Source organism: Chroicocephalus ridibundus, chromosome 8 (assembly GCF_963924245.1).
Source record: "Chroicocephalus ridibundus chromosome 8, bChrRid1.1, whole genome shotgun sequence".
Lineage (NCBI taxonomy): Eukaryota > Metazoa > Chordata > Aves > Charadriiformes > Laridae > Chroicocephalus > Chroicocephalus ridibundus.
In genome coordinates, this window is record NC_086291.1 from 31,531,940 (window position 1) to 31,558,000 (window position 26,061).

General features: G+C 62.9%; 5 protein-coding genes across 9 annotated transcripts in view; 4 read left to right on the top strand and 1 right to left on the bottom strand.

Annotated features, from left to right (window-relative positions):
- The window catches only part of NOTCH2 (notch receptor 2), a 91,097-nt gene extending 85,677 nt beyond the window's left edge, over positions 1–5,420 (top strand). The window contains exons 31-33 of the mRNA XM_063342901.1: positions 8–155; positions 645–742; positions 1,638–5,420. Of these exons, the coding sequence (XP_063198971.1) occupies positions 8–155; positions 645–742; positions 1,638–2,981 (1,590 nt within the window). The 3' untranslated portion in view covers positions 2,982–5,420. The remainder of the gene's footprint in view (positions 1–7; positions 156–644; positions 743–1,637) is intronic.
- A 2,772-nt stretch (positions 5,421–8,192) lies between these two features.
- On the top strand, positions 8,193–9,897 carry REG4 (regenerating family member 4). 3 transcript variants are annotated; one of them, XM_063344518.1, is made up of 6 exons: positions 8,193–8,276; positions 8,708–8,947; positions 9,067–9,164; positions 9,250–9,384; positions 9,455–9,560; positions 9,709–9,897. In XM_063344518.1, the coding sequence occupies exons 2-6, from the start codon at positions 8,863–8,865 to the stop codon at positions 9,780–9,782; spliced, it is 498 nt and encodes a 165-aa protein (XP_063200588.1). In that variant the 5' UTR covers positions 8,193–8,276; positions 8,708–8,862; the 3' UTR covers positions 9,783–9,897. The 3 variants fall into 3 exon arrangements, with proteins under 3 accessions (XP_063200588.1, XP_063200589.1, XP_063200590.1); XM_063344519.1 differs by having other exon boundaries at positions 8,222–8,276; positions 8,860–8,947; XM_063344520.1 differs by having other exon boundaries at positions 8,242–8,276; positions 8,770–8,947.
- Positions 9,898–10,912: 1,015 nt separating this feature from the next.
- Positions 10,913–14,581, top strand: HMGCS2 (3-hydroxy-3-methylglutaryl-CoA synthase 2). 2 transcript variants are annotated; one of them, XM_063343668.1, is made up of 9 exons: positions 10,913–11,100; positions 11,355–11,794; positions 12,073–12,224; positions 12,477–12,663; positions 12,735–12,903; positions 12,991–13,161; positions 13,812–13,918; positions 14,033–14,158; positions 14,236–14,581. In XM_063343668.1, the coding sequence occupies exons 1-9, from the start codon at positions 10,988–10,990 to the stop codon at positions 14,340–14,342; spliced, it is 1,572 nt and encodes a 523-aa protein (XP_063199738.1). In that variant the 5' UTR covers positions 10,913–10,987; the 3' UTR covers positions 14,343–14,581. The 2 variants fall into 2 exon arrangements, with proteins under 2 accessions (XP_063199738.1, XP_063199739.1); XM_063343669.1 differs by having other exon boundaries at positions 10,915–11,100; positions 12,073–12,198; positions 12,499–12,663.
- A 554-nt stretch (positions 14,582–15,135) lies between these two features.
- On the bottom strand, positions 15,136–19,004 carry PHGDH (phosphoglycerate dehydrogenase). The gene is made up of 12 exons (XM_063344988.1): positions 18,745–19,004; positions 18,315–18,466; positions 18,076–18,141; positions 17,940–17,994; positions 17,759–17,857; positions 17,520–17,652; positions 17,282–17,430; positions 16,930–17,082; positions 16,675–16,807; positions 16,201–16,328; positions 15,758–15,986; positions 15,136–15,462 (listed from the first exon to the last, which is right to left on the bottom strand). Exons 1-12 carry the CDS (start codon positions 18,880–18,882, stop codon positions 15,308–15,310), a joined length of 1,590 nt encoding a protein of 529 aa, XP_063201058.1. The 5' UTR covers positions 18,883–19,004; the 3' UTR covers positions 15,136–15,307.
- Positions 19,005–22,035: 3,031 nt separating this feature from the next.
- The window catches only part of LOC134519867 (myomegalin), a 35,252-nt gene continuing 31,226 nt past the window's right edge, over positions 22,036–26,061 (top strand). The window contains exons 1-3 of one of the 2 annotated variants that reach the window (XM_063344591.1): positions 22,060–22,175; positions 23,395–23,418; positions 25,920–25,975. In XM_063344591.1, the coding sequence (XP_063200661.1) occupies positions 25,969–25,975 (7 nt within the window). In that variant the 5' untranslated portion in view covers positions 22,060–22,175; positions 23,395–23,418; positions 25,920–25,968. Of the gene's footprint in view, positions 22,176–23,394; positions 23,419–25,919; positions 25,976–26,061 lie in introns of both variants that reach the window. The other variant, XM_063344590.1, reaches the window with a different exon arrangement.

Below are 26,061 nucleotides of genomic sequence, written 5' to 3' on the forward strand. Positions count from 1 at the left end.
TGTCCAGATCTTGATCCGTAACAGAGTGACGGACTTGGATGCTCGGATGAACGATGGAACGACCCCGTTAATTCTGGCTGCGCGTCTGGCTGTGGAGGGAATGGTGGCCGAGCTAATTAATTGCCAGGCAGATGTGAATGCCGTAGATGACCACGGTAATGTGAACACGATGGACTGGGCTGGGCACATACTTGTCGTGGTGCAGGCAAGCAGGGGGTGGGCTTCTGCTCTCCTGGAGTCTGGGCTGCTCGTAAATTCTGTAGTTAAATCAGACACTGGGCTCTCCTGCAGAAGTCCTCCCAGCAGTAATAGACTGCAGGCTTGGTTAGACGGCCCTGGCAGAGAAGCAGAAGAAATATGAGGTTGGAGACACTGGCATTTTCTGGACTCCAGACATGACTCTGTGGATAGTTTATTTAAAAAAAAAAAAAATAATCCCAGAGCAAGCGCTGAAAGTCCCATTGCATCTTGGTAATATGGGGATGTGTCACAGCACGGTGATTTCCAAAGCGTAACCGTGACTTCAGGACATGTTGACGTGCTGTGAGCTGCACTGCAGTTGCTTTCTTCCCTCTGTCCATCTTTGGTGCTTTAGAAAATAACTCCTTGGGTTTTTTTACTGAAGTTGTCGGGTTTCCCTGCAGGTAAATCTGCTCTTCACTGGGCTGCTGCTGTCAACAACGTGGAAGCAACACTAGTGCTGCTGAAAAATGGAGCCAACAGAGACATGCAGGATAACAAGGTACGGTTTGGGTGTGCTCAGCATGGCTGTGCTTCCTAACTCAAAGCGTCTCTTTGCTGTTGGTAGTGAACTAAGTTCAGAGTTTTGAAACTGGGTGCTCAGTGCAGGTCTTCCAAACCCAAACTGTGACTGGGACTCTTCCCGAGTGCTGGATGTCTTGTAGGATTTCTGATAGGGGAGAGCAGTTCTCTTCCTTGTTTGGCCAAGTCCTGGGCATCAATGCCGTCCTGCTTTCTTTGCAGAAAAGGAATGCAATAGTCCGTCAATGGTGTGGGAGAGCACCAGGGTGAAGTGCTGCTGGTGTGGAGCAGCTGGATTCTGGTCAGCGGAGAGATAGATTTGGCAGCACAGCAGCAATCACGTCCTGTCACATTTCCAGGGATCTCAGTGCAGGGTGGATATGGGGGAGAAGCCCCTCTGTGCAGACCTCCTGTAGCTTCACTGTCACTTTTTGCTGTGTCTTAGTCTTTGATTTCTTTCCTCTGCCTCCAGTTTCTTTTTTGGATTATTATGTATGGCTCAATGGATTTTAGAGCTACCAACAAACTGCAGTTCTTTACTGGGCTCTTTTAGTCCTTTGTACCTTTCCCTCATAGGGGACAATGGGATAAAGGCACCGGGTACTTTCATGGCTCCTCCAAGGACCCATGGCAGAATAGTGCACTTCCTGGTGGGATGGTTTAGCCCATGTGCTCCACTGCCACATACGAAATCGTCTCCTGTAATCTGCCCTTTTCAATGGGTACCTCTCAGGCTGGGTTGTTCTTGGATACGATTAATGCGACACTGCATTAAACAGTGCTTCCAAGTGTTACCACACCATTAGGGATTGTTAGCTGTAAGTCAGTTCCCCCACGGTGAAGCCGCTAAAATACTTATTTCTCTGTGTTTTCAGGAAGAGACGCCGCTCTTCCTTGCCGCTCGGGAAGGCAGTTTCGAAGCAGCAAAAATCTTGCTGGACCATTTTGCCAATCGAGACATCACGGACCACATGGACCGCCTGCCCCGAGATGTGGCCCAGGACCGGATGCACCACGACATAGTCCAGCTTCTCAACGAGTACAATGTGGCGCACAGCCCCGCTGGGCACCCCGGCGCCATGCTGAACTCTGCCCTCTCCCCGGTCATCTGTGGCCCGAATAGGTCCTTCCTCAATCTGAAGCACGCTTCGTTAAGCAAGAAGTCACGAAAACCGAATGCCAAAGGCATCATGCCCACAAACCTCACCAAAGATGCAAAGAGGAGAAGGAAGAAGTCCCTCAGTGAGAGCAAAGGGCAGTTTTCGGAGAGCTCAGTGACCCTGTCACCAGTTGATTCCCTAGAATCGCCCCATGCTTTTGCATCCGAACCGACATCGTCTCCCGTGATGCCGTCGCCGGGGGTGTTACACTCATCGCCCAGCTCGCTGCTGACCGCTCCATCGGTGCAGGCTGCGCACACAATGTCCTTCTCCAACCTCCACGAGATGCAGCCCTTAGGACGTGGATCCAGCACGGTGCTCCCGTCCGTCAGCCAGCTCCTTTCACAGCACAGAACCACCCCTCCCAACAGCGGGCTGGGCAGGCTCCGGCCAGCCAACGTTTCCACCGAGTGGATGAACCGTATGGAGGTGAACGAGTCCCAGTACAACGAGATGTTTGGCATGGTGCCGCAGGTGATGCATTCGCACCCCAGTGTTTCTCAGCAGAGCGGTTTGGTTCAAGCGGATACGAAGCACCTGGGAGTGTCCAGGGAGTCTCTGCCCCCTATCATGACTTTCCAGCTGGTTCCCAAGGGTGGCATAAACCAGCAAGCACTGCCACAGCAGGCCCAGTCAAACTGCGCTCAGAACATGGCTGGGCCTCTTAGCTCCATGTACCAGATACCGGATTTAGCTCAGCTGCCCAGCGCCTCGTTCTCCATGGCTGCCATCCCTCAGCAGGATGGGCAAGTGGCTCAGACAGTCCTCCCGGCTTACCACCAGTTCCAGAGCTCGATGGGGAAGTACCCCACGCCTCCCTCCCAGCACAGCTGCTACTCCTCGGCCACAGAACGGACTCCTAGCCACAACCGGCACTTACAAGGGGAGCACCCATACCTGACTCCGTCGCCCGAATCTCCGGACCAGTGGTCAAGCTCCTCCCCACACTCTGCCTCTGACTGGTCTGATGTGGCAACCAGTCCCAGTAACAACCAGCGCGGGCCGGCAGCCGCTCACATGACGGAGCAGCAGCGGAACAACATGCAGGTGTATGCCTGAAGGCTGGCCAAGGTGAAGCCCAATGAAAGTGGACTCCAGAACTCATGAAGGTCTTCCAGGATGGAAATGAAGAACCATTTTAGTATCCAAGAGTCTTAATGAGCCCAGGCTGTTCTTTCCTTGGAGGGACTGCTGTCGCTGTAGGCTTGTATGCTTTTATGCTAAACAGAGAACTGTAGAAGCTGGTGGTGGAGAAGACCGGCCGGGTCACTTCTAACCAACTCCCGTGCACCTTGGGTGTGATCGCTGTCTGCACTGGATTCTCCAGTCTGCTTTTAAATGTGTTCCACCATTTCTCTGGGGAGAGAGCTCTTCAGCTTAACGCATCTCGTGGTCGTTTCTCCAGAAATTTAGCCAAAACCAGCTTTGTATCCTTATTTTGTTACTCCTTTTGTTACCTACATAACCTCTCTCTGAAGCACCTTCTACTAGTTCTCCTTGAGTTCAAGTTGCCTTGTCTTGACACAGCTCAGAGCTGCGCCCACATTCCTAGGCCCCTCCTTCCCTTGGCCGCTCTTGCTCAGCAAGCGAGCCAGAATTCCCAAAACACCTGCAGGTCAAGTGACACCTTCTGTCACGCAGCTTCACCCTTTCACCCTTTCCTCTTTGAGAGCCTCTGTCTTATGCAGACCCACTAACACCCCTTAGTGTTCTCACTGCCTGCCCCCGAGGTATTGTGAGATTATATATGCATATAGTCTTCTCTTAGGTCTCCTTTTTTTTTTCTTTTTTTTTTTTTTTTTTTTCTTTTCCCCCCTTCCCTCCCAAAAACGCTGGTCTGACCTGGTCTTCCCCCTGTGGTGGCCTGTAGGCGCATCTCTCCCGTGTTGTATGTCTTCCCTGAGACACGCCTGACCATTTTGACACACTACCCTCCCCATGCCCCCCCCGTCCTGCCAGGCGTGTACATGACCACCTTCATGGGCTTCCATGCCGGAAGAGATGCCCTGCAATTGATACCGGCTTTTTGGGAAGCTCTTGGGATGAGCACGAGCATTTCAAAACCTGGTAAGACAAGCTCCCAGCGTTCTTGCACAGTACTCCCCTCCATCCAAGGGTGGCTGTGTGTTCTGTCCTCCAAATACCATATGCTGCCTCTTTATGGTATCACCAAGAAGCGTCAAGGACGTCGTTACATGTTGCAGTGCATGTCCTTCTGCGTCAGGAACGGCACCCAGCCCCTTGAAAAGCGTCCCTTTTCGCTCCAGCCCCGGGACAGGGCTGCCTTGTCTTCCCTTCCCAGCAAGGAGGCTGCAGCGCTGGCTCCCGAGCAGGCTTCCAGCAGCGGCAGAGCGGGCCCAAAGCCAGGAGCCACCCTTAGGCGGCAGACCAAACAGCTCGGAAACCAGTGCCTAATGTGCTTTGGTTCACAGGTTTGGGGCTGTCCTCTGCTCTCAGCTTCAGCCCGTGTCGCGATTTCCCAACCGAGGTGCCCCACCTGCTCTGCGGGATGGTAGTGCCATTTGTCCTGCAGCTCCCCCGATATTTTTGGAGTTACAGAAGCCAGCTGTCACTGACCATGGACAAACAGCCGCTCTTTCTGCTTTGTCCGCAAGAGCAATGCTTCCCTGAAGGGGCTCTGAATCAGCAATTGAAGCGAACGTTTCTGGGGATCGTTTGCTCCTACCTCTTCGGGGGAACCCTGCAGACGCGTGTTCCAAAGAGATCGGGGCTGTCGGCTGCCGCCAAAGGACAGAGAAAGCCGCTCCCCTCCCAGCAGCGGCCATTCAGCATCCTACCGTGTACAGTATTTTCTCTGATGTTTCTTTCCATTCTAATCAAGAGTAAAAGCTTTTTCTTTCCGTTTGACTCAATGGTACATGAAGGCAGGGCCTCAGGAGGAGTTGGTTCCCGGAGCCGTTGTTTTGGGCTGAAGTTTTTAATTCTTGAAGTTACTGCTTTTTACGACGCGCACAGCGTTTCCCCGGCACGCTCGCTGCAGTGCGTCCTGTGAAGTTTAGCTGCAACCGACTCAGATCTCCAGGCAGGAGCCCCCAAGCTCCTGGAGGTCTGTCCAGGTACATGTTTCACTGCAAAATAATGAAGTGTTGCTACAGCGATGCTAAAGAAACAAAGGGCTTTTCCTCGTTAGCCCCAAATAACCAAGTGCCTTTTTATGTATGTGGCTACCTTTTACGAGATGAGTGCTTTCTGTGGAATGAAGCCAGTTTCGTGCCTGGCGTGTCAATACGATGGCCCTCTGCCTGCCTTTGTTTTTTGTTTGTTTTTTTTTTAACTACTTGTAAAGATAATATCTCCTTAAGGTGGTATTTTATCTCGTAAGTTGTAGAGTAACCATTCACACAGCAGCATTTTCCTATATTAATAATGGAAAATATTTGCTTATTTTTACATTTTTTATAAAAGTCTTTTATGAAAAATAGTTGCTGCAAAATGTATAAGCAATTTTTATCCCCAGAATAAAGAGTATGTGCCCGGCGTCTGCTGTTTTTGTTTGTCTTCCTGGCTATCCCAGCACAGCTGCTGGATTGTAGAGGAATTACCGGCGTTCGGTAGCTGCTCTGAGCCCTGGCAAGGGAGGGCTTGTTAGGAAACCTCTGCAGTCCGTGTCGGGAGAGAGATTTTTGGGGATCAAGGGTGCCCTGTGCTGTGGCTCAGCACCCCACAAGCCCCACCACTTGGCTCCGTCATCCTGGGAGCTGAAAGCAGCTGAACTCAGGTCTAGCAGGAGGATTCTGGGTCTCTTGGTTAGCCGTTCCCAGCAGCTGGCCATACCGGGAAGGACAGGGAGGGACTGGGATGGGGCTTTTTTGAGATGCTTTGAGTAAGAGCTCTCGCTTGCCTGGGAGTCCGGGAGGCGGAGAAGGGCTGGGGCTTTTGTGGGGCTTTTTAGAAAGGTTGTGGGCAAGCGTGGGTCAGGCGGTGGTTAGTGGGGCTGTGGGTTCGCTTGCCCTTTTAAGTCCTGCTTGCTTCCCTGAGCCGATCACTGCTCTTCCACCTGGGAGGAGGACCCTCATCCCTGGAGCGGAGGTTGTCCTCCTGGCTCTGGCTTGGTAGCCGATGCCATGAAGATGTGCGATTCTCCAGCCTCGAAACATCATGGCTCCTCTGTGCTGTTTTCAGGCTTGAAAAGTTTGACCTGAACAATCGGAGAACAAAGTGACAGTGGCTGCCTTCTTGTATTTTGAGCAGGGAGAGGTGCGACCGAAGCTCCCTTGGGCTCCATTAGCCCTCCCTTGGCTGGTTTCCAGCTCCCACTGCGGACTCGGGATGGAGCCGATAGCTGAATTACAATGCCTAGCAGGGATAAAGCTGCTGGGGGCATTTGGAGGGTTTAGTATTCAAACAGCGCAGCTCCTTTATCTTCCAGCAGAGCCAGCTTGGCAAGTACAACCCTCCGGCAGGCTTTTCATCCACGTTCTCCCACAGGTTGTGCATCTGTGCCAAAGTTTAGCCAGCTCTGCTGTCTCTGGCGGAGCGATGCCAGGTTTGCTGGTGCTCAGGCTGAGACTTGAAGCGGCATCTCCTTGGGGAGGGCACATGCCTCTTCCCCTCCCCGGGATGAGGAGAAGCTTGTGGAAACTTGTGTTGCATCCAAATAAGCTTAATTGAACCAGCCAGGCAGGGAGCTGGGGTGTCCCGTATCTAACCGAGGAGTAATGGAGTAGCCTCAGGCTCCTTTGGGCAACGTTTTCATGGTTTTTCAAAAAATGAGGGTGGAGTCCTGTCTTCTGGGGTGGGGGTTGCTGTGGTTGAAGAGTTTCCCCGGTAGAGCGGCAGATCTCCTCTCTGAGGTTGTTTCTCTCAGGGGAAATGATAGCGGGCAGCAGCTGCATTGGGACACAAGAAGGCTTTACCCCTTTGAAGCCCGGGGGGTGCCCAGCAAGCTGCCTGAGCCTTTGGGAGGTCTTGGGAAGTAGCAGCATCGGTATCCCGGCTGCGTGGGCGAAGGAGCTGGGTCTGATCCTCCTCCTTGCCTGGGGTGAAAGCTAGACCTGCCTCTGCAGGCTGGTGGGGAGTTGCTCCCTGTGGGAGCAAGTTTCAGCAAACGTTGCTGCCAGGGAGCCGGTGGGAGATCCCAGAGGGACTGGAGGACACAGATGGAGCCTGACAGCCAGAAGCACCAGCTTCAGCCGTCTACAGGCCCTCAGTGGTGGGAGATGAGGAGCTTGACTCCGGGGCAGGATCCTCTGTGGGTGGGTGGCTCCTGGGCAGCTCCCGGTGGCCTCCTCCAAGGGTCTTTGAGAGGACGGGGGGAAGGAGAGCTGGTCTTAGCTGGCAGCAGCAGGGTGCTGGGTAGGAGCTGGCAGCTTTGCAGGACACCACGGGACAGGCGCCGGGAAGAGCTTTCAAAGCTGCTTTGGTATGTTGGGGGCCAAGCGATGCTCCAGAGTGACATGGTCGAATAAATAGGGTAGAGGAGCTTCAGCTGCCTCCCACCACTGCAAGGGGACACCCCAGGGCTGAGGAGCGAGTACCAAGATGGAGAAGGCTGTGCCCAACTGTGCCAAAAGGCTCCAGCTGCTGGGAATGGGGGCTCTGTGCCAGCAGCAGCCACCCCCGGGCCAGGGCTGGGGGCTCCCCACATGGGGTAGGGGCAGTCGGGGAGGGGGGCGGCTGCTGCTGCGGGACCTGCCCCTTCCTCCTGCGGGGACGTGGGCTGACGAAGCCTTGCGTCACCCAGCAGCCCCACTGCTATCTGATGGCACCTGCCAGCCCTCGGCCGCAGCCTGTTCCCGCGTCCCGCATCCTGCCGCAAACATCCCCAGGCAGATCAAACAAGGGCGGAGCGTGGGTGACGCATGGCGGTGCTGGGCAGGGCACGGGGCCCAGCCAGCTGCCATCCCTCCGCCGGGGACATGGGAGATGCCAGCAGGTGGGACCCACAGCCCAGCCACTCACCAGAGGGATGTTCCGACCAGGACCCGGACAGCCTTCCCTGGGGCTCATCCCTGCCAGCCCCCAGTTAAGCCACGGCTGGGCCAGTGAGCATCCCTGCCTGGTTGCCCAGGCTGCTCTCTGATGCAAGGTTATCTCTGTGTTTGCATCAGTAATTAGTGCTAATTGAGGGGGAGGGGGGGTGGGTTTATTGACCAACTAGGAGAGGTTCTTCCTGTCTTTTCTGGAGAACGTTGAATGTAAACAGAGTAGAGATCCGGGCGGCTTTCCAACGAAGCCGGGGGTAGGGAGGGTCTGCAGTGGGATTTTTATGGTGGAATCACCTGAGCTGGGCAAACAGTGATGCTGGGGAGCACCAGGCTATAAAGGGCAGCTCCTCTCCTCTGCCAGCTACCCACGAGAAGCCATTATTTCTCCCGATCCCCAGAGAAGCAGGTGAGGAAGGGGACCCTCATGGGGTGGCGAAGGCCTTTGGACGCTCCAGAGTGGCTGGTGGGCGAGCAGGAGCCGGTCCCATCCCTGGCAGCTGAGCGCTGGACGGGCCAGGCTGCGATGACACAATTTTCAGCCCCGCGGTGACTTTTGTCGCTGCTTCTTTGAGGGGAAGAGGAGCTGAGCCCGCAAATCGGCCCCGGTGCCCGGGGATTAGCCCGGATAAAGGGGAACGGTGCTGATGTGGCCGATTTGCCTCCCCCGGCCTGGCTCTGGCAGCGCTACCAGCTTCGGGGGGGGGCGGTGTGTGGAAGCTATGCTGTGCACGTAGTCCCTGCAGCCCCCCCGGCCCCTGCTGCTGCTACCCGGTGCCAGGGCAAGGCTGGGGTCCCCGTGCCCGTGGCAGCGCTCTCCCCATGTCCCCTACAAAGCAGCTTGGATCTCCTGCCGAGACGAGGACTGGTGGGGCCACTGGCTGAGAGGGGGCCTGATTCAGCCTACAGCAGGGTGGGTTTGCACCCTCTGGGTGCAGGCAGCACCCCCTGTCCCCGAGGGACCTGCTGTGACCCTCCCCGAGCTCTCGCAGGGGATGCTGCCGGGAACACGGAGGATGGTGGCAGCGGCCAGACTCGCCCTCCTGCTGCTGGGCTGCGCTGGGCTCCTGTGGCCGGCCAGTGAGTACCACCACCCGGGGGGCAGCCGCTTTCCCAGCGAGGCCGGGAGGGAGCCAGGCTCCTCTCCAGCTAGCCATGCCGCCTGTCCCCCATCCCTCCCCGTGTCCCTCCCTCCGCAGGTGCCCGGTACATAGACTACTGCCCTGCGGGCTGGTCCTACTACAAGCTCAGCTGCTTCAGGTACTTCAGTCAGCTCCGCACCTGGGACGAAGCTGAGGTAAGCCCGCTGGGGGATGTATATGGTCGGGGACACCCCCCCTGTCTCCCCGGGGGTGCGCCGGCACTGATGGCTCTCCCCGCAGAGGCAGTGCCAGGCCAGCCACGCCGGCGCCCACCTGGCCTGGGTGGAGGAGCCCCGAGAAGCCACCACCCTGCAGAAGGTCATCTCCTACTACCAGCGTGCGCAGCCCGTCTGGGTCGGCCTCTACAGGCGTGAGGTGAGGCAGGGGGTGACGGGGCTTTGGGGGGCAGCGAGGCCGTGCCTCTGACCCCCCTCTCCCCGCACAGAGCCAGGCCTGGCAGTGGGCAAGTGGGGACAAGTACAGCATCACCAGCGGGCTGGCCGGGAACGGGGCTCGAGGGGGGACCTGCGGCGTGCTGACCCACCTCAGCGGTGAGTGCCTGGACACTGTGTCTGCTGGCATCCCCCCCCCACCTCAACTCTTCCTCCACCTGTGGGACTGGTGCCACCCTGGGGACTGCGGCTGGTGCCTCTGTCCTCACTGTGGCCCCCGCCGGCCCCCGGCCCGTCTCTCCGGCAGGCTTCACCGTGTGGTCCAGCGCAGACTGCGCCCAGCAGCATCACTACATCTGCAAGTTCACCCCCTCGCACTGAGCACGGCCCGCGGGGTACCCCGGGGAGGACCCCACGCCGGCGATGCTCCTTCCTTGCCGCCTCTGCTCCTCTCTCCCCCACACCTAGAAATACATCTATTAAAAAAAACCCCAAGCATGCAAGTGCTGCTTGACTTTGGTGCTGGTGCAAAGCCCTGCTACAGTCCACTCGCAGGCGTCTGGGTGACAGCAAGTGCTGCCATGGCTTCCCAGGCTTCCCGGCTGCCGAGGGCTTCCGTGCTGCCCATGCCTGTGGAGCCATTTGGGAGCTGCGGGGCCACCAGCTCCGCCGTCTGGGTGCTCGTGTTTTACTCATCTCCGGCCTTCTGGTGCTAAACAGGGCAGGAGGACGGGATGTTCCTGGGGTGCAGGTGTAGGGGATGTTCCTGGGGTGCAGATGTAGGGGACAGCAGCGTCCCCAGCGTGCAGGCATGGAGGAGAGCGGGGGCACAGATGTGGGAGAGGATGGGAGCTGTCATGGGTGTGCAGGTGTGGGGATGGGTCCCCCCCCGCCAGGTGCAAATGGCTCCACGGGGGTCCAGGGGCTGTGATGCTGCCCTGTGGCCATGTTGACAGCAGCATTGGGGCCAAAGGTCCCTTCTTGTGTCACCGCGGTGTTGCCACAGGCATCACGTGTCTGTTTGCTCTGCTGTTTTGAAGATGGCTCTGCCCCTACCCAGCTCGTGGGGTTTTTTGCCCCCCCGGGAGCCATGGCACGTGATGGAGGTGGACCACGTCCTGGACGGCACGGATGGTCCTGGCACCGAGCCCCCGGCTGCCCTCTGCTCCCTTCCCAGGGCCACGGAGGCAGTCGGGGAGGCCACACAGCACCGCGTGGTGACCGCAGCCATGCCGGCAAGCCACGGGCACGAGACCTGCCACCATCCCCTGGCATGGGGGGCCAGGGCAGTGGGAGAGCCCATCCTGCTGCCCAGCCCCGGCTCCAGCCGAGCGCGTCCCCAGGCTTTGGGACACAAGACAGAGACGTCTCGCAAGTCGTCCCCCCCTCCAAAGACAGCGCTTGCTCCGCTGTCGTGTTGGCTGGCGCTCGGTGACCTTTGAGCGCTGGGGTCCAGCGTGCTGATAAGCACCGGGAGGGCTGTGCCGTGTCGCCCGCACAGTTTATAAAAGCACCAGGCCCATCCTGCTTGTCCGGCTGTCCGTCCCACTGTCCGTCCCGCTCTTCGTGCCGTGGCTGGGGCGAAGATGCTGCGCTTGGTCAGCCGTGCCGCACGCTGCTGGGGGGCGAGGAGGGTGCCGCCGGGGCCGGAGCGGGCACCCTGGGGGGCCCAGCACCCCATGGCCGTGCAGAGGGCATGGTGAGCACCCACGTGGATGGGATGGGGTGGAGGCACAACCGCGGGGGGGTTGGGGAGCTGGCAGTGCCCTTAAACCTTGCTGGGGAAGGGGATGCTCTCCCTCCTCCCTGCAGTACCGCTGGGCATAGGGAACCAGCGGGGATTTGGGGTGCTCGCGGCCTGGGGCGCTTGCTGGTGGCATCTTCCTGGGGCCACCGCCTGTCCCCAAGGCTTGGGACCGCCGTGGGACCGTTGCCGCTCCCTCTGCCCCGCAGCCTCTCCAGTGCTGCTGGGACGGGCACCTGGCCCAAGGACGTGGGCATCCTGGCGCTGGAGGTGTACTTCCCCGCCCAGTACGTGGAGCAGGAGGAGCTGGAGCGGTACGATGGCGTGGAGGCCGGCAAGTACACGCGGGGCTTGGGCCAGCGGCAGATGGGCTTCTGCGCCGCCCACGAGGACATCAACTCCCTGTGCCTGACGGTGGTGCAGCGACTGGTGGAGCGTGGGCGCCTCTCCTGGGACTCCATCGGCCGCTTGGAGGTGGGCACCGAGACCGTCATCGACAAGTCCAAGGCTGTCAAGACCGTCCTCATGCAGCTCTTCCGTGACTCGGGCAACACAGACGTGGAGGGCATCGACACCACCAACGCCTGCTACGGGGGCACGGCCTCGCTCTTCAACGCGGCCGCCTGGGTGGAGTCCAGCGCCTGGGATGGTGGGTGTGGGCAGGGACCATGCTGCGAGGACGGAGGGGCTGGACATGGGGTGGGTGCTATGGGATGGGGGAAAGAGGTAGGAGGTGGTCTGAAACGTCAAAGATGCTCTGGCAAGTCTCAAAGGGAGCTGCTGCCCTTCCAGGCTCTCTCCATCAGCCCCGTTCCTTGCCCGCCTTGGCTGTGACACCCAGCAGTGTGGGGATGGGAGCACACCAGGGCCACGGGATGGAGGGTCCCACCCGCTGACAGCCCTGCCGACCCCTCTGTCCTCCCCCAGGTCGCTACGCTGTGGTGGTGTGTGGGGACATCGCCGTCTACGCCACGGGGAATGCGCGGCCCACAGGAGGCGCCGGTGCCATCGCCATGCTGGTGGGACCCAACGCTCCGCTGGTGCTGGAGAGAGGTCGGTGTCGCGAGACCCTGGGGATGGTGAGCTGACGGGCCCTGTCCCTGGGGCCATGCCTCCGTGTCCCTGCCCTGGGCAGAGCTGCTCAGCTCTGGCAGCACCTGCTCTACCAGCCCCAGTGGCTCCGGGTGCTGGCCACCCCAGGATGCTGGGTGGCCACATCCATGTGGGCACCACAGAGTGACTCAGGGAGGCTAGCAGACACCAGGGCTGGCATGCCAGGGTGCTTGCCATCCAGCTGCGATCCCCGCCCCCCCAACCCCCTACCCCGACAGCCATCTCTCCCTGTGCCCCCAGGCCTGCGGGGAACCCACATGGAGCACGCCTACGACTTCTACAAGCCGGACCTGGCCTCCGAGTACCCGGTGGTGGATGGGCAGCTCTCCATCCAGTGCTACCTGCGGGCACTGGACCGCTGCTACGCCGTGTACCGCCGCAAGGCAGAGAGCCAGTGGCAGCAGGGTAAGTGGTGGCACCCCTGGGGCGCCCATTGCCACCCCACCGGATGCCAACAGCCCCGCGTTGCCTTCCAGCTGGGATCCAGCGGCCCTTCACCCTCGACGACTTCAAGTTCATCATCTTCCACACGCCCTTCTGCAAGCTGGTGCAGAAGTCGGTGGGGCGGCTGCTGCTGAACGACTTCTTGGCCACCCCCAACCCTGATACGGCCGCCGGCCTCTACAAGGGCCTGCAGCCCTTTCGGTGGGTCCCCACGCTGTGTCCCCCGTCCCTCCCAACCCGGCCGGGGACATGCCCATGTGGGGTTTGAGACAGCCTCTCTCCACGCAGCGACCTGAAGCTGGAGGACACCTACACCAGCAAGGAGGTGGAGAAGGCGTTCCAGACGGCCAGCCAGGAGATCTTCAACCAGAAGACCAAGCCCTCCCTGCTCCTCTCCTCCCGCAACGGCAACATGTACACACCGTCCATGTACGGCTGCCTGGCCTCCCTCCTAGCACAGTGAGTCCACGCAAAATCTGGCTGGGGATGGGGGACGGGCTCGTTTTAGGGAGGGCAGTCCATGGCTCTGGGGGCAGGCACCAGCACTCATCCCCCTTCCGCTGCAGCAGAGGCCGGACGCTTTCATCGCACGTAACCCCCAGCACGCTCACCTCCCACCCCACGCTGCCTCCCAGCCAGCCTTTTCATCCCGGTTGGCTGGAGCCCTTCTGTCAGCGCCGGGAAGATGAAAACCCCCGTGTCATGCCCTGGAGAATGGCTGTCCCCTGCCGCCGGTGGTGGCAAAGGAGCCATGGGAACGGCCAGGCACCAGGAGGGGACAAAAAAACCTCATCCCACCGCCCCTCCTTGGGCAAGCCCTGGTGCTCCCTGGCCCTGACCCCCCCCACACACAGGCATCCCCATCACCCTCGACGACTTCATCATCTTCCACACGCCCTTCTGCAAGCTGGTGCGGAGGTCGGTGGGGCGGCTGCTGCTGAACGACTTCTTGGCCGCGTGGCCATGAGTTGCCATTTAATCCAGCCCCAAGCCCCAGGACGCTCCTCTGTCTGTGAAGAGGGCGGGAGGCAGCCCCTTACGCCGCCCCGAAACCCCCGCACACCATCCTCCCCCCAGTCCCTTCGAACCCCTCTAATCCCTCCCTGCAGATCCTCGGCGCGGGACCTGGCCGGCTCCCGGATCGGCGCCTTCTCCTACGGCTCGGGGCTGGCCGCCAGCATGTTCTCCCTCCGCGTCTCACAGGATGCATCCCCCGGTGAGCCCCGCAGGAGAGGGGGACCAGGAGGAGAGGGCGGCGTGGGGCTGCAGGGCTAGGACCACCGGCAGTGCCGTCTCACCTCATGGTGGGGGGGGTGGTCCCTGCCAACAGGTTCGCCCCTGGATAAGCTGGTCTCCAGCCTGGCCGACCTGCCGGCTCGCCTGGACGCCCGCAAGCGCGTGGCCCCCCAGGACTTCGCCGAGATCATGAAGCGGCGGGAGGAGACCCATCACTTGGGTGAGCGGGGACGGGGGGACACGATGCCTCCCCCACTGGTGGCCCACGCTGAGCATCACACTCCCCTCTCCCCGCAGCCGACCACGCTCCTCACGGCTCCCAGGCGGATCTCTTCCCCGGCACCTGGTACCTGACGCGAGTGGATGCCAAGTACCGCCGGGAATATGCCAGGAAGCCCATCTAGGGAGCGGGGGAGGACCGGAGTGGTGAGCCCCGGGAGGGGGATGCTCTCCTCCCCACTGGCATCCCTGCTCACCCCCCAAATCCGGGGCTGGCCTCTGCGGGAAACCTCACCTCGGATGGCCGAGAAGCAGCCGGCAGCACCTCAGGCCCTGGAGCTGGCGGAGATGGTGGCATTTTCCGCATACACCCCGGCGGCGCCGGGGGAATAAACAGGTGGATGAGAGGGGGCAGCAGCCCAGATCTGGCTCCTGGTCACGAGTGGTCCCCTCCCACCCCAGCGCCCTTCCCTCAACCACCGCGGGGCTGGATCATGGTCCCTGACAGGCTTTATCCCATGGGCACCCCATGCAGCCGCCTGCCCCTTTGGACACATGCCTCAATAACCCCCCCATTCCCCCAGGATGGCAGCGTGCCCTGACGTTTTGGGGGGAGCCAAGTAAACCCCAACTCGCTGGTCTCCGGTGTGGGGGGTGGTAAGATGCCGTTTTCCCTGTGAGGCCGGTAAATGGAAAGATCCCCATGGAAAAACCCAGGCGGGCGGGAGGAGGCGGCAGGCGATGCGGGGGCTCACGGGAGGGCTCAGCCCCCCTTGGAGCATTGCCTGCTCTCTGGGCCATGCCCCAGCATGGGACCGCGGCCAGACAGGACCTCGGTGAGGCCACAGTGGCCGTGGAGGCCTTTGCACCCTTGAGCAAACAGCAGCGGGGCCAGGGCGGGCAGGAGGGGCTGGGCTGGGGGGGACGGAGCCTGCAGGAGCTTTGGGGTCAGGGACCGCACGGAAAAGGCATCAGACGTTCTCTCCTCCTGGACCCTTTATTTAGCACGGGGCCACCCCAAAGCCCAGCGTGGGGGTCGGGGGTGGCCACGTGTGATGCTCCCACAACTTGGTGGGGGGGGGGCAGGGGAGGAAGGGAGGGAGGTCCAGGTGCTGCAGCCATGGGGAGAGTCCTTGCCGGTGCTCGGGGACTACAGGTGGAGCTGGAAGACCTCCGTGACGCGCGGCTTCAGCTCGCCAAGGTCGGACAGGGGGGCCGAGAGCCCCACCAGGCTCCACTGCTCCCCCGCCACGATGGCAGAGCTGTGGTAGGACTGGAGCTGGACCCCCACCTTCCCCAGCATCCCTGGAGAGGAGCAGAGGGGTCAGGGGGCTGCAGGCTGTCCCACCACCCCAGCACCCGGCAGGTAGCAGGGCTCTGCCCGCTCCAACGCCCCTCAAAAGGTCCACGATGCCATTTCTTTCCCTTACCCCAAGTCCTTTGCTCCGAGCCCCCAACCCTCTGCCCAAGCCCCCTCATCCCTGTCTCTCCATGCAACATCTGCCCCCTCCCTGCTGCAGCTGGGGGTCAGCTCTGGGGTGGATGCAGGGTCCCCCCCAGGCTGCCCCCACCCTGCTCGGGGGCAACACGGGGAGCTCACCAGCAAGCGTGGGCAGCGCGCTGGGCTCGGAGGCTTTGGCTCTGTAGATGAGGACGGGGCCGGCCAGCGGGGCCGGCTGCTTGAAGGTGGCCCCATTGAGCTCCCGCAGGACCGGGGCACTGCCCTGCACCGTCCCCGTCGCCCGGTACGGGGTGCCCTGCAGGGCCACCTGCAGCAAGCCGGTGCCGCCATCGGGCTCGGGGGCCACGTCGCTGTGGGTGGTCGTGACCTGCCGGAGAGATACGGACGCTCAGCACCCAGGTGCTGCACGTGGCAGGGCGCGGGGAAGGGATGTCCTCAGAGGCCGCCCCCGGGGATGTCCCCCCAGCCTGAGAGGTGCATTAGTAGCCCCACAGGGTGACCCCGGGCTTGTGCTGCTTGGCAGGGAAGGATGGGGTCTGGGTGCACCAGGCTGACGTGTGGAGCCCCGGGTGTCCACGCACCTTCAGCCCAGCCTCCTGGGCCAGCAGCTGGGCGTTCACCAGGGTCACCTCCTTCTGCGCCCCGCCAGCCAGCATGCCCGCGGCCACGGCGGGCGCCAGGTAGCTTCCGGCTTCCTGCAGGGGTGTCCCTGGGGTGCAGGGAGGAGGCAGGGGGTGGATGGGCCGGCAGCAGAGAGGTCAACCCCATGCCAGAGCAGCCTGAAGTTGTTCCTTCCACCCACCCACCCATACAACCATCCCTACTCCCATCCTCCCTCCCATCTGTGCACCCATCTGTATACCCACCCGTCCCCCCAACACCTCCATCCTCCCACCAGCCTCCCCCCGCCACCATCCAACCACCCTCTCGCCCACCCATCCCTCCTCCCACCCGCTCAGCCCAGCGGGTCCCCCCGCTCCCCTGTTTGCCCTCCACCCACTGGGGCCCCTGGGCCCGGGCATGGGGCACAACGGGGCACAACGTGCCCAACTCACCCAGGGTGCAGACCTGCACGCTGCCCTGTGCTTTCTTGCCCACTGTGCGCAGCACCGTGCCCAGGGCCCTGGCCAGGGCTATCCAGGGCTTGGTCTGGGGCGCGAAAGCCTTGCTGAGAGCCTGCCCGTTGACCTACGAGGAAGAGCAGGATGTGCGATGGGAACCCACCAGCGAGCACACAGGGTCACTCCCATGCTTTAAAGACAGGGAAACTGAGGCACAGAGGTCAGGTGCCCGGTGCGGGGGGGACTCACTACGCCAGCCAGCCCCTTCCCTGTGGCCATGTCCACGATCTGCATGGCAATCTCCTTGCCGCAGCGGCTCTGCGCCTCCCGCGTGCTGGCGCCCAGATGCGGGCAGGAGATGACGTTGGGGTGGTTCACCAGCTCACGGTCCTTCGGGGGCTCCTGTCAACACAGCCCCATCCCATCAGTCCCTGGCATCCACCTGGGAGCATTTACACCCTCTTCCCACGCAAGGAGGGGAGCTGGGGAGGGCTGTCCACGGCTCTGTGGGGTTTGCCAGGCTGCCCTGGGCCAGCTTGGGCCAGAGTTAAGGCGACGCTGAGCCGAAGCCGAGCTCAGGGGGACCCCGTGGACCCCTCACCTGCGTAAAGACATCGAGGGCAGCCCCGCCACACTGCCCCGACTGCAGTGCCCGCAGCAGCGCGCCCTCGTCCACGATGCCGCCGCGGGCACAGTTCACCACCTGCACGCCGCGGCGGCACTTGGCGAAGGTGCTGTCGTTCAGGAGCCCTGCGGAGGGAGGGAGCACCATGAGTGGTTGGGGGCTGCCCTGACTCCCCTTAATTCCCCCCCACCCCCCAGCAATGCCCAGCCCGTACCCGTGGTGGAGGGCAGCAGCGGTGTGTGCACCGTGATGAAGTCGCAGCGGGGCCAGATCTGCTCCAGTGGCAGCTGCTCCACGCCAAAGGTGGCCGAGACTTCGGGGGTGATGATGGGGTCGTAGCCTATGGTCTGAGGCAGAGCAGGCGCTCGCTCCTGCAGCCTGGCACGGTGCCAGTGGCTGGGCTGGGGGGATAGTCCATGCTCCCCATCGCTCCTCCCTGCCCTGGCTCCTTACCTTCATGCCAAAAGCCTGCATGCGGGTGGCCACCTCCCTGCCGATGCGCCCCAGCCCCAGCACGCCCAGCGTCTTCCCGTTCAGCTCCATGCCCATGTACTAGGGTGCAAAGCACAGAGTGAGTGAGCGCACCCCACACGGGCAGCCTCGTCCTGCCTGGGGCACTGCGCCCGCCTCCTACCTTCTTACGGTCCCACTTGCCCTCCTTCATGGAGGCAGCTGCCTGCGGGATTTGCCTGCAAGGGGAGGTTGCCATCAGCATGGGGGCAGGGGGCCGTGGGGCTCACCTCCATCCCCATGTCCTGCCCCACGCTCACCTGGCCAAGGACAGGATCATCCCACAGGTGAGCTCGGCGGCACTGAGGCTGTTCCCAGCGGGCGTGCTGGGGATGGAGAGTGGTGTCACTGGTGTGTCACCCCCCAGGCTGGTGGAGGTCTGCACCCCATGAGGATGGAGAACCACATGGTGGTGCCATGGGCGGGGGGGGAGGGCACCGTGCTGAAGCCTGTCTCCCCAGGAGCGCAGGCAGGGATGTCCCCATGCTCCTGCTCTTACTTCATGACCAGGACACCTTTCCTGGTGGCTGCCTCCACATCGACGTTGTCCACGCCGGTGCCCGCTCTGCCCACCACCTGCAGCCTCTCCGCCGCCTCCAGCACGTCGGCCGTGACTTTGGTGGCCGAGCGGACGATGAGCCCATCGCAGTCCTGGGAGAGGGGGGACACAGACACCGCAGGTGGGACCGGGGTCTGGCAGTCCCGGGGTGGCCCCAGGGTGGGGGGTGACATGTTGGGGACAGCCGCTTGCCCCGGGGGCCGGGATCCACAGTGCGAAACCGGCCAGGCTCTTGCATCAGATGGGAGGCGGGGACCGGCCAGGCTGGGCGAGGGGGGGACCTGGGGACAGCTGGGACCCGGGGACAGCTGGCCCCCGGCTGCGGGCCACCCACCCCGCCGTGGGTGCACCCCGGCCCCGCCGCGCTCACCCGGATCTCCCGCAGCAGCTCCTCCTTGCTCAGCCCGGGCTTCTCCTGCACCCGCAGCCCGCCGGCCTGCAGGATCTCCCGGCAGCAGGGGTCCAGGCTGTCGCTGATCAGCACCTTCTGCAGCTTCCCCAGCGCCATGGCGGGGCGACGGGACGGGACGGGACGGGACGGGACGGGACGGGACGGGACGCCGGCTCTCTCCGCCCGCCGCCGAGAGGCCGCTGCCTCCCGCCCGCCGAGCTAAAAGGGCTGCGAGCGGGGCACGTTTTTCGGGCTCATTGGGTCCCGTCTCCATAATCCCACCTCCTTTCCCCTCCCCGCCCCAGCCCGCCCGGGCAACCCCCCCTCCCCTTTCTCCCACCCCTCGGCCCCCCGCCCCCGTCCCTGGAGGGAGGGAGGAGGTGGAGGGGAGCGGGGCCGGGGTTGTGCCGGCCCCCCCCGCCCAGCAGCCCCAGAGGGAGGGGAGGGGGTGTTCCGGCAGGAGCCCGCAGCCCCCGGGCCGGGGAAGCCACCAAACCCCGGGAGGAGCGAGGGGCGGCGTGTCCCCACCCCCGCGGCCGTGCCTCAGTTTCCCTGCCCCGCACATGGCGCCACGGGGAGGCAGGAGGGGGACACTGGTGGCAGCCACGGTGGTTCGAGTGGCTCCCCCAACGCCGGGTGCGCTGCTGGCAGGGGAGCAGCCTGGCCCCCCTACCCATGGCAAGCCCAGACCTGTCCCCCCAGCTCGCCCAAGAATGGGGGTTCCCCAGGCCCCACAGCCCGAAGGTGAGGCAGTGCCATGGCCCCTGACAGCCACCGGCATGGTGCCCACGGTTGAGCAATGCCTCCGATAAGGGGCTGGGGGCATGGGGCCAGCCCTGGCCACCAGCTCCCAATGACATGGGGTGCACGGGAGCCTCCCAACCAACGCCCTCCATGGGGCAAGAGCCATATGGCCACATCCAGTGACCTCATGGGGGAAAGTGCTGGCCCTTGAGAAGGGAGAGTGCAGGGAGCCCACGGGGCTGGGCACAGCCTGGCATGGCGGATGGCAAGGGATGGAGGGTGTCCCCCTGCTCATGGGGCCAAAACCTCACAGCAAAGCTGGACGAGACGGACCCCAGGTCCTGCCCATGGGGGTGCCAGGGTCGGGGCCTTCCTTGCCCACCACTTTCCATGCACTGGGGGTGGGCAGCGGGGACATGGTGCTCCCAGGCTGGATCCTGATGGGACTGAGCCCTTCCCCAGACTGTGCATTCCCCAAGCAGCAGCACTGGGTACCAAACTGCCCCGTGTGAGACCTGGGGTGGCCCCAAAGGCTGTTAAACCCAGCAGACCTCAAGTGACAGACCTGCCCCAGCAGCCAGGAGGTGGCCGGGACGGCTGCTCTCACCACAGGTAGTGCTGGCGAGGTGGGAGAGCCCAGCACTACGTACACCCCAGCGCTGCATACACCCCAGTGCGATGTACGCCCCGGTACTACCTGTACCACGGTACTACATACACTGCAGCCACAGACAGGGAACAACCGTGACGCCAGAGGGGGGAAAGTCCTGGGCAGCCAACACAGGGTGAGAGATGGGGTCAAGGGCAGCTGGTGAAATCAGTGAAGCAGTGGGGTCCCGAAATGGCCTTTCGGTGGGGCTGTGTGACCCAGGGACAGGGACAGGGCTTCCTCTCCACAGCCTTGCACGTGGCATGGGCTGGGGGCACCCACACTGTGGGACATGCCGTGGCTGGGACACAGCCTGCAGCCCCCCGCCCCTTGGCATAGCCCTGATGCCAGACCTGGCCCCCGTTAACCATTAAGACCTTGCTCAAGACACCAGCCAACCCGTCGTCTCGATGCTCTGCTCCCCGTGCCGGTACCACCTGGGTTTGCCCAACGCCTCCGTATGTCTCTACGGTCCCTCTCCCACACCTGTGGGAGATGCCACGCTGTGGGCTTGCACGGATGCCATGCGTGGCCAAGCCACCGCTGCTGCAGTGTCATATTTGCTGGCTTTTCACGGCTGGTTGGTGCCCTCTCCTGGGGAGCAGGGCTGGAGGCACAGCCCCACGGCACCCCAGCACCCCATCCCTCGCCGGGGGCCTGACGGGACTTGAGGGGTGCTGGCAGAGCGGCGGTGCTGGCAGGCATGTCCCCCCCACTCCTGGCCTTCCAAGCTGGAGAAACTTGAATCTGGTCCCTGCCTGTACCCTGAGGAAGGGTACCTCAGGCTGGCAGGGACCCCAAACTGCAGGGCCAGTGGGATGGCTCCCGGGAGACATGGGCAATGAACCCCAAGATGGATTTTGGGGGTATGGGGACATGGCACCCCGCTGCTGATCCCGTTAACACCGGGTCCTGCATGGGCTCTGCTTTGTGGCAGGTGGGGGGGCCACAGGAGAGAGCTGGCCCAGGGGCCATGGGTGCAGGATGGAGGAGGGTGTTGGGGGGGGGCGGTCCCTGCAGAGGGGATGGGACTGGGGGAGAGGGCAGGGACAGCATTGGGATGGGGGTATCAAGCAGGGAAAGGAATTAGGGGGGTCAAAGGGGACTGGAGTTATTGGGGTCAGGATGGGGGGTGGCAAAGGGGAGGCAAGGGTGGGGGAGATTGGGGGCATTAGGTTGGAATGGTGGGGGTTCAAGGGGGGTTGGGGTGATAGGGTCATCAAGGGGGATTTAAGGTGATGGGGGTGTCCCAGTAGAGTACTGGGAAGTCATGGAAGATTAAAGAGCAAGGGAGGGTGTTGTGGGGCTGGATGGGTACCCAGGGGACTCTGTGGGTGACAAGGAGGACTGGGGATGTCTGGTTAGGATGGAGGCACCCAAGGAAGACTAGAGTTGTAGGGGATGACAAGGAGGACGGGGGGGGGCGGTACCTGGAGTGTCAGGATGGATGGTTGGAGGTGTCATGGGGGATATTGGCTAATTGTGGGCCTTTTGGGGTGACTAGGAAATTGGGGGAAGGACTGGGGGGTCACAGAAGGATCAGGGATTGTGCCTGGGGGTCTGAAGGGTGGGGAAGGATTGAGGCTCAGTGCAGAAGGGCTGGGGGAGAGGACGGATGGGGTGGGGGGTAGCTGCGTCCGCCGGGGCAGGCTGGCTGCTGGGCAGGGGGACTGGGGAGATGAAGGGGAGGACGGAGAGAGGGAGCAGAGAGGGCATGGAGGGAGGGATACGGAGCGGGGAAGGAAGGATGGAGAGGATGGAGGGAAAGAAGGATGGCGGGAGGCAGGGATGGATGAAGGATGGAAGCAGGGAGGAGGAGGAGGAGGAGGAGAAGAAGAAGGAGGAGGGGATGCAGCGGCGGGCGGAGCCGGCCGGTGCCGCAGAGCCGCCTCCCCGCCGCACGCTGGGGCGGCCCGGCAGCGTCTGCGGAGACCCGCCGGCCCGGCCCGGTGCCGCCCGGTGCCGCCCGGTACCGCCGGTGCCCGGCCCGGTGCAGGATGCGAGCCCCGCGGCGGAGGTGAGGAGCGTGTCGGTGCGGTGCGTGTGTCATCCGCGGGTGCGTGTGTCCGTGGGTGATGCGGGTCGGGGGTGTCCCTGTGCCCCGGACACCCGTGGGGGCCGCGGTACCAACCGGTATCAGTGCGGCCGGGATGCGGGTGTGCTGGCTGTGTGGGGCTGGACACTGCCTGTCCCCAACCCTGTCCCCCCTGGGCCGTGGGTGTCCCCTGCCCGCTGCGGGGGTCTGGCGGGTTGGTGCTGCCGCGGAGCTGTGGGATACCCCGCTTCCAGCCGGGCTGTGGCTCGCTGGGCCCTGCATGGGGGCAAGGCCGGGAGTGCTGCTGGGCATCCAGGCAAGGGGTTTGGGGGAGCTGCTGGTGTGCGGGAAGGGAACGGGGGGCCCTCGTCTATCACTGGGGGCACACGGGGACCGGGGGGTGCCAGGGCTGCGTGTGCTGTGCCATGCGAGAGGGCAGGGGCAGTAGGGTCCTGTGGGGCTGGGCTGACACCGGTACCAGCACTGGGCTCTCCTGGGGGCACTGGGGAGATGGGGTTTGCTGGGAGGTGCTGGGGCCAAGGGTGGCCATTCAGGAAGGGCTGCGATTCGGGGTGCTGGCACGGGGAGCTTGGTGTATCCCATCTCCCCAGCCCTGTTTGCATTCTCCCTGCTCTTCCCTCGGCTCTGCTCATCCCCAATTCCAGCCTGGTAGCTGCTGGCCAGACCGTTTGTACCGGCACCCAGCTGGGTCTGCCAGGCCGCGGGAGCCATGCCGGCTGCCACGCTCGCGGTGCAGCACTGGGAGCCGTCCTCGCTGCCAGGAGCGTGGGTAACGCCGGCCCCCGGCTCCCCCCGTCCTGCTGCGCTCAATGGAGACCTTGTTGCCGTGCCCTGTGTGCGGGTGGTCGGCGGTCGGCCGTGCCGTATGCCGTGTGCCGTGCACGCAGGCCATGCACACCCGCCCAGCCGCGGCCGTGGCTGGCTGTCCCCAGCTCCACCTCCCCCGTGGTGGCACTCAGCCCCCGCTGAAACATTTGTGCCGACGAGTCAGTGGGGAGCCAGGCTGAGCCACGCTCGGCATCTCATTCCCGGCACCGCACCGCTGCGCTTGCCCTGGCCTTGCCTGGCCCTCGCCACGGCCCCTCTGCCAGCCCCGAGACAGTGGCTGGCACCCAGAGTGGCTGTGGCTGAGCTGGGGGCTGCCGTCCGTCCCTCCATCCATCCCTCTGTCTGTCCACAGGAGGTGATCCGGCAGCAGGAGGAGGTGAGTTGCCGTCTCGGTGTGCTTGAGCGGTGCTGGACACTTTGGGGATGGGGCAGTTTGGGGATGCTCTCCCACGGGGCAGCGGCCACCCTCACACAGCCCACATGCTGTGGCCCTGGCAGCCACCCCTGTGCTCTCCCCTGGGGTGCAAGCAGCCGTGGTGGCCCTGCGGTGATGCCGTGGAGATGCTGTGAGTCAGCGGGTGCTCTGAGTCAGGGCCACGTGGCACCCCTCGTGCCAGGGCTTCAGGGGACATCAGGGGTGGGAAGTGCTGCCCGGCGGTGGGGGCCCCTGGGGCTGTGTCCCCCTCCGGCTCTGCGCTGTGCCGGTGGCTCTGCTCCGCGCCCTGGGATGGCTTGGCCGGCATGAAAGGGCTCTTGTCCTCCTGCAGCCCCGGCTCAACCGCTGCGGCCTCCCCTTCACGGGAAACAAATTCCCAGTGTTGGGCACACGGACGGGGAGGGGGGAGCCCCCACGCAGCCCAGCTGACCGTGGATGTGGCAGAGCCCGGGGCTCCTGCTGGCCCAGGATCCTGGCATGGGGCTTCCAGTCCTGGCATTGAGGGGTGCTGGCTGGGCTTTGCTCATCCACCCAGAGCCTGTGGCCAACCTCAGCGCTGGGCTGGCCCAGCCACAGTGTGGCTCCAAGGAGCCCCTGTGGCACAGGAGCTGGTCACCCTTCTCTCTGGGTATCACCCCTCCGGGCGCTGCGTCTCCTCAGGTGTTGAGCTTCCTTCAGTATTGCATCTCCTTGGGTGTCACACCCCGGGTATCGCACCTCCTTGGGTATTGTGTCGTGTCTCCGTGGGTATCGCGCCTCTGGGTACTGCGTCTCCTCGGGTATTGGGCATTTGGCTATCGTGCCTCCTCGATTGTTGTGTCTCCGGGTGTCATGCTCCCGGGTGTCATGCCTCCGTGGATGTCATGTCACTGGGTATTGTGCCTCTTTGGGTGTGTTGCCTCCTGGGATATCATGCCTTGGGATATCGCGCCGCTGGGTACTGTGCTTCCTTGAGTACTGTGCGTCCTTGTGCACCTGGAGTCCGGCTATTGTGGCTCCTTCGATGTTTTGCCTCTGGGTATCGCACCCCTGGATATCGGTCCTCCTGGGGTGTCATGCCTCCAGACGTCATGCCTCCTTGGATATTGCCTATCTGGGTGTCGGGTCTCCTCAGGCGTCGTGCTTCTGGTTATTGTACCGCCGGGTGCCTCCCAGTGTCACACCTCTGGGTCCATGTCTCTGGGTACCACACCTCTGGGTACCGTGCCTCTCTGTACCGTGCCTCTGGGTATCGTGCTGGTTATGGTTCCAGGCAGGGCACAGGGCCATGCTTGGCCAGTGCTGGTGTCTTTAGAGCCATTGTGCCTCAGTTTCCCCTCATGATGGGTTGTTGCTGCAGGGGCTGTGGCACCCTGTGGCTGCCTTCCCCTGCCCCCTCCCAGGCCAGTAGTGCCGTGTCCCCTCCCTGCAAGGTGCTGGTGCGGCATGTCCGGCTCTGGGACACGGCCCCAGGGTCCCTACCATGGCCCACGCCATGGGAAGGTGCTGGCCCTGCCTGGCTGTTGGGGCTCAACCTCGTGCACGTGGGCAGGGCACTGTGCCCACCGTGGCCCTGGGGGTGGATGCCCGCCTCCCTGCACACGGGACCCCACCAAAAAGCTGTCATGATGAGGTTAGAAAATAAACAGTGTAATTTTGTTTAAAAAGGAATAATAAAAAACAAAACAACCTGTTTTTTTTCTTTTTAATTTGTGGGTTGTTTTTTGTTTTTCTTTTTTTTTTTTCCCCTCTTTCTTTTAAATCATGAAATGACTCACACTTCGCAGCTGAAAATAAACCTGAGCGCGGCTGCGGTGGGGAGCTGGCGAGACATGTTAGGAGGGAGGCATGGGGCCCCTCGGAGAGCGGCCAGGGCCAGCCCGGCCTTCGGCAGCCCCTGCTCGCTGCCAGCACCCAGACCCCCTCCCCGGGGCCGTGGCGGGGGGGCTGCTGTGGGGCTCAGGTGGCCCTGCCAGGGCTGCTAATGGGGCTAAAGTGCTCCTAAAGGGGCACCGCCATCTGCACGGCCCCCGGGGCCTCGTGTCTCTGCACTTAGAGCAGATGCCTCCCGGCTGCGGGAAAACACACGGGTACCCCCACGTGTGCACGGACACACAGGGGTGCAGTGCCCCCCCCTCAACATGCACCCCCACAGATGTCCAGGGGTTTTTCCTTGCCTGGAGTTCGCCCTCACTCCCACCCTAGGGAGGCTTTTGCGTGACTTTTTGGTGTCCGCTGCCCGCCCTGTGCTGCACCAGCTGCCCACGACCCCCCCCACACACACACCCCGGGGTGGGGGAAATGCAGCATCCACCGTGCAGAGCCTTTGGGAAAACTCCCCCCACCCCGGCCCTCCCCCGGCCCCTCTGGCACAGCAGCTGGGTGGTGCATGGGGGGCCCCGGGGCGGGGGGTGGACCCCCCTGAAGCCTTGTGTCACTCAGCCGTGTGCTCCTCTCCGCAGGGACCCCTGCAGTGGTGACGGGCCGGCCGTGCTCCCCCCAGCCAGCCGCATGGCGGGTAAGGTACCCCCAGAGCCCCCCCCCCGTACCCCGCACGCCCCAGCCCCACGCCGAGGGTGACGTGCCCCGGCAGCGTGCATCACC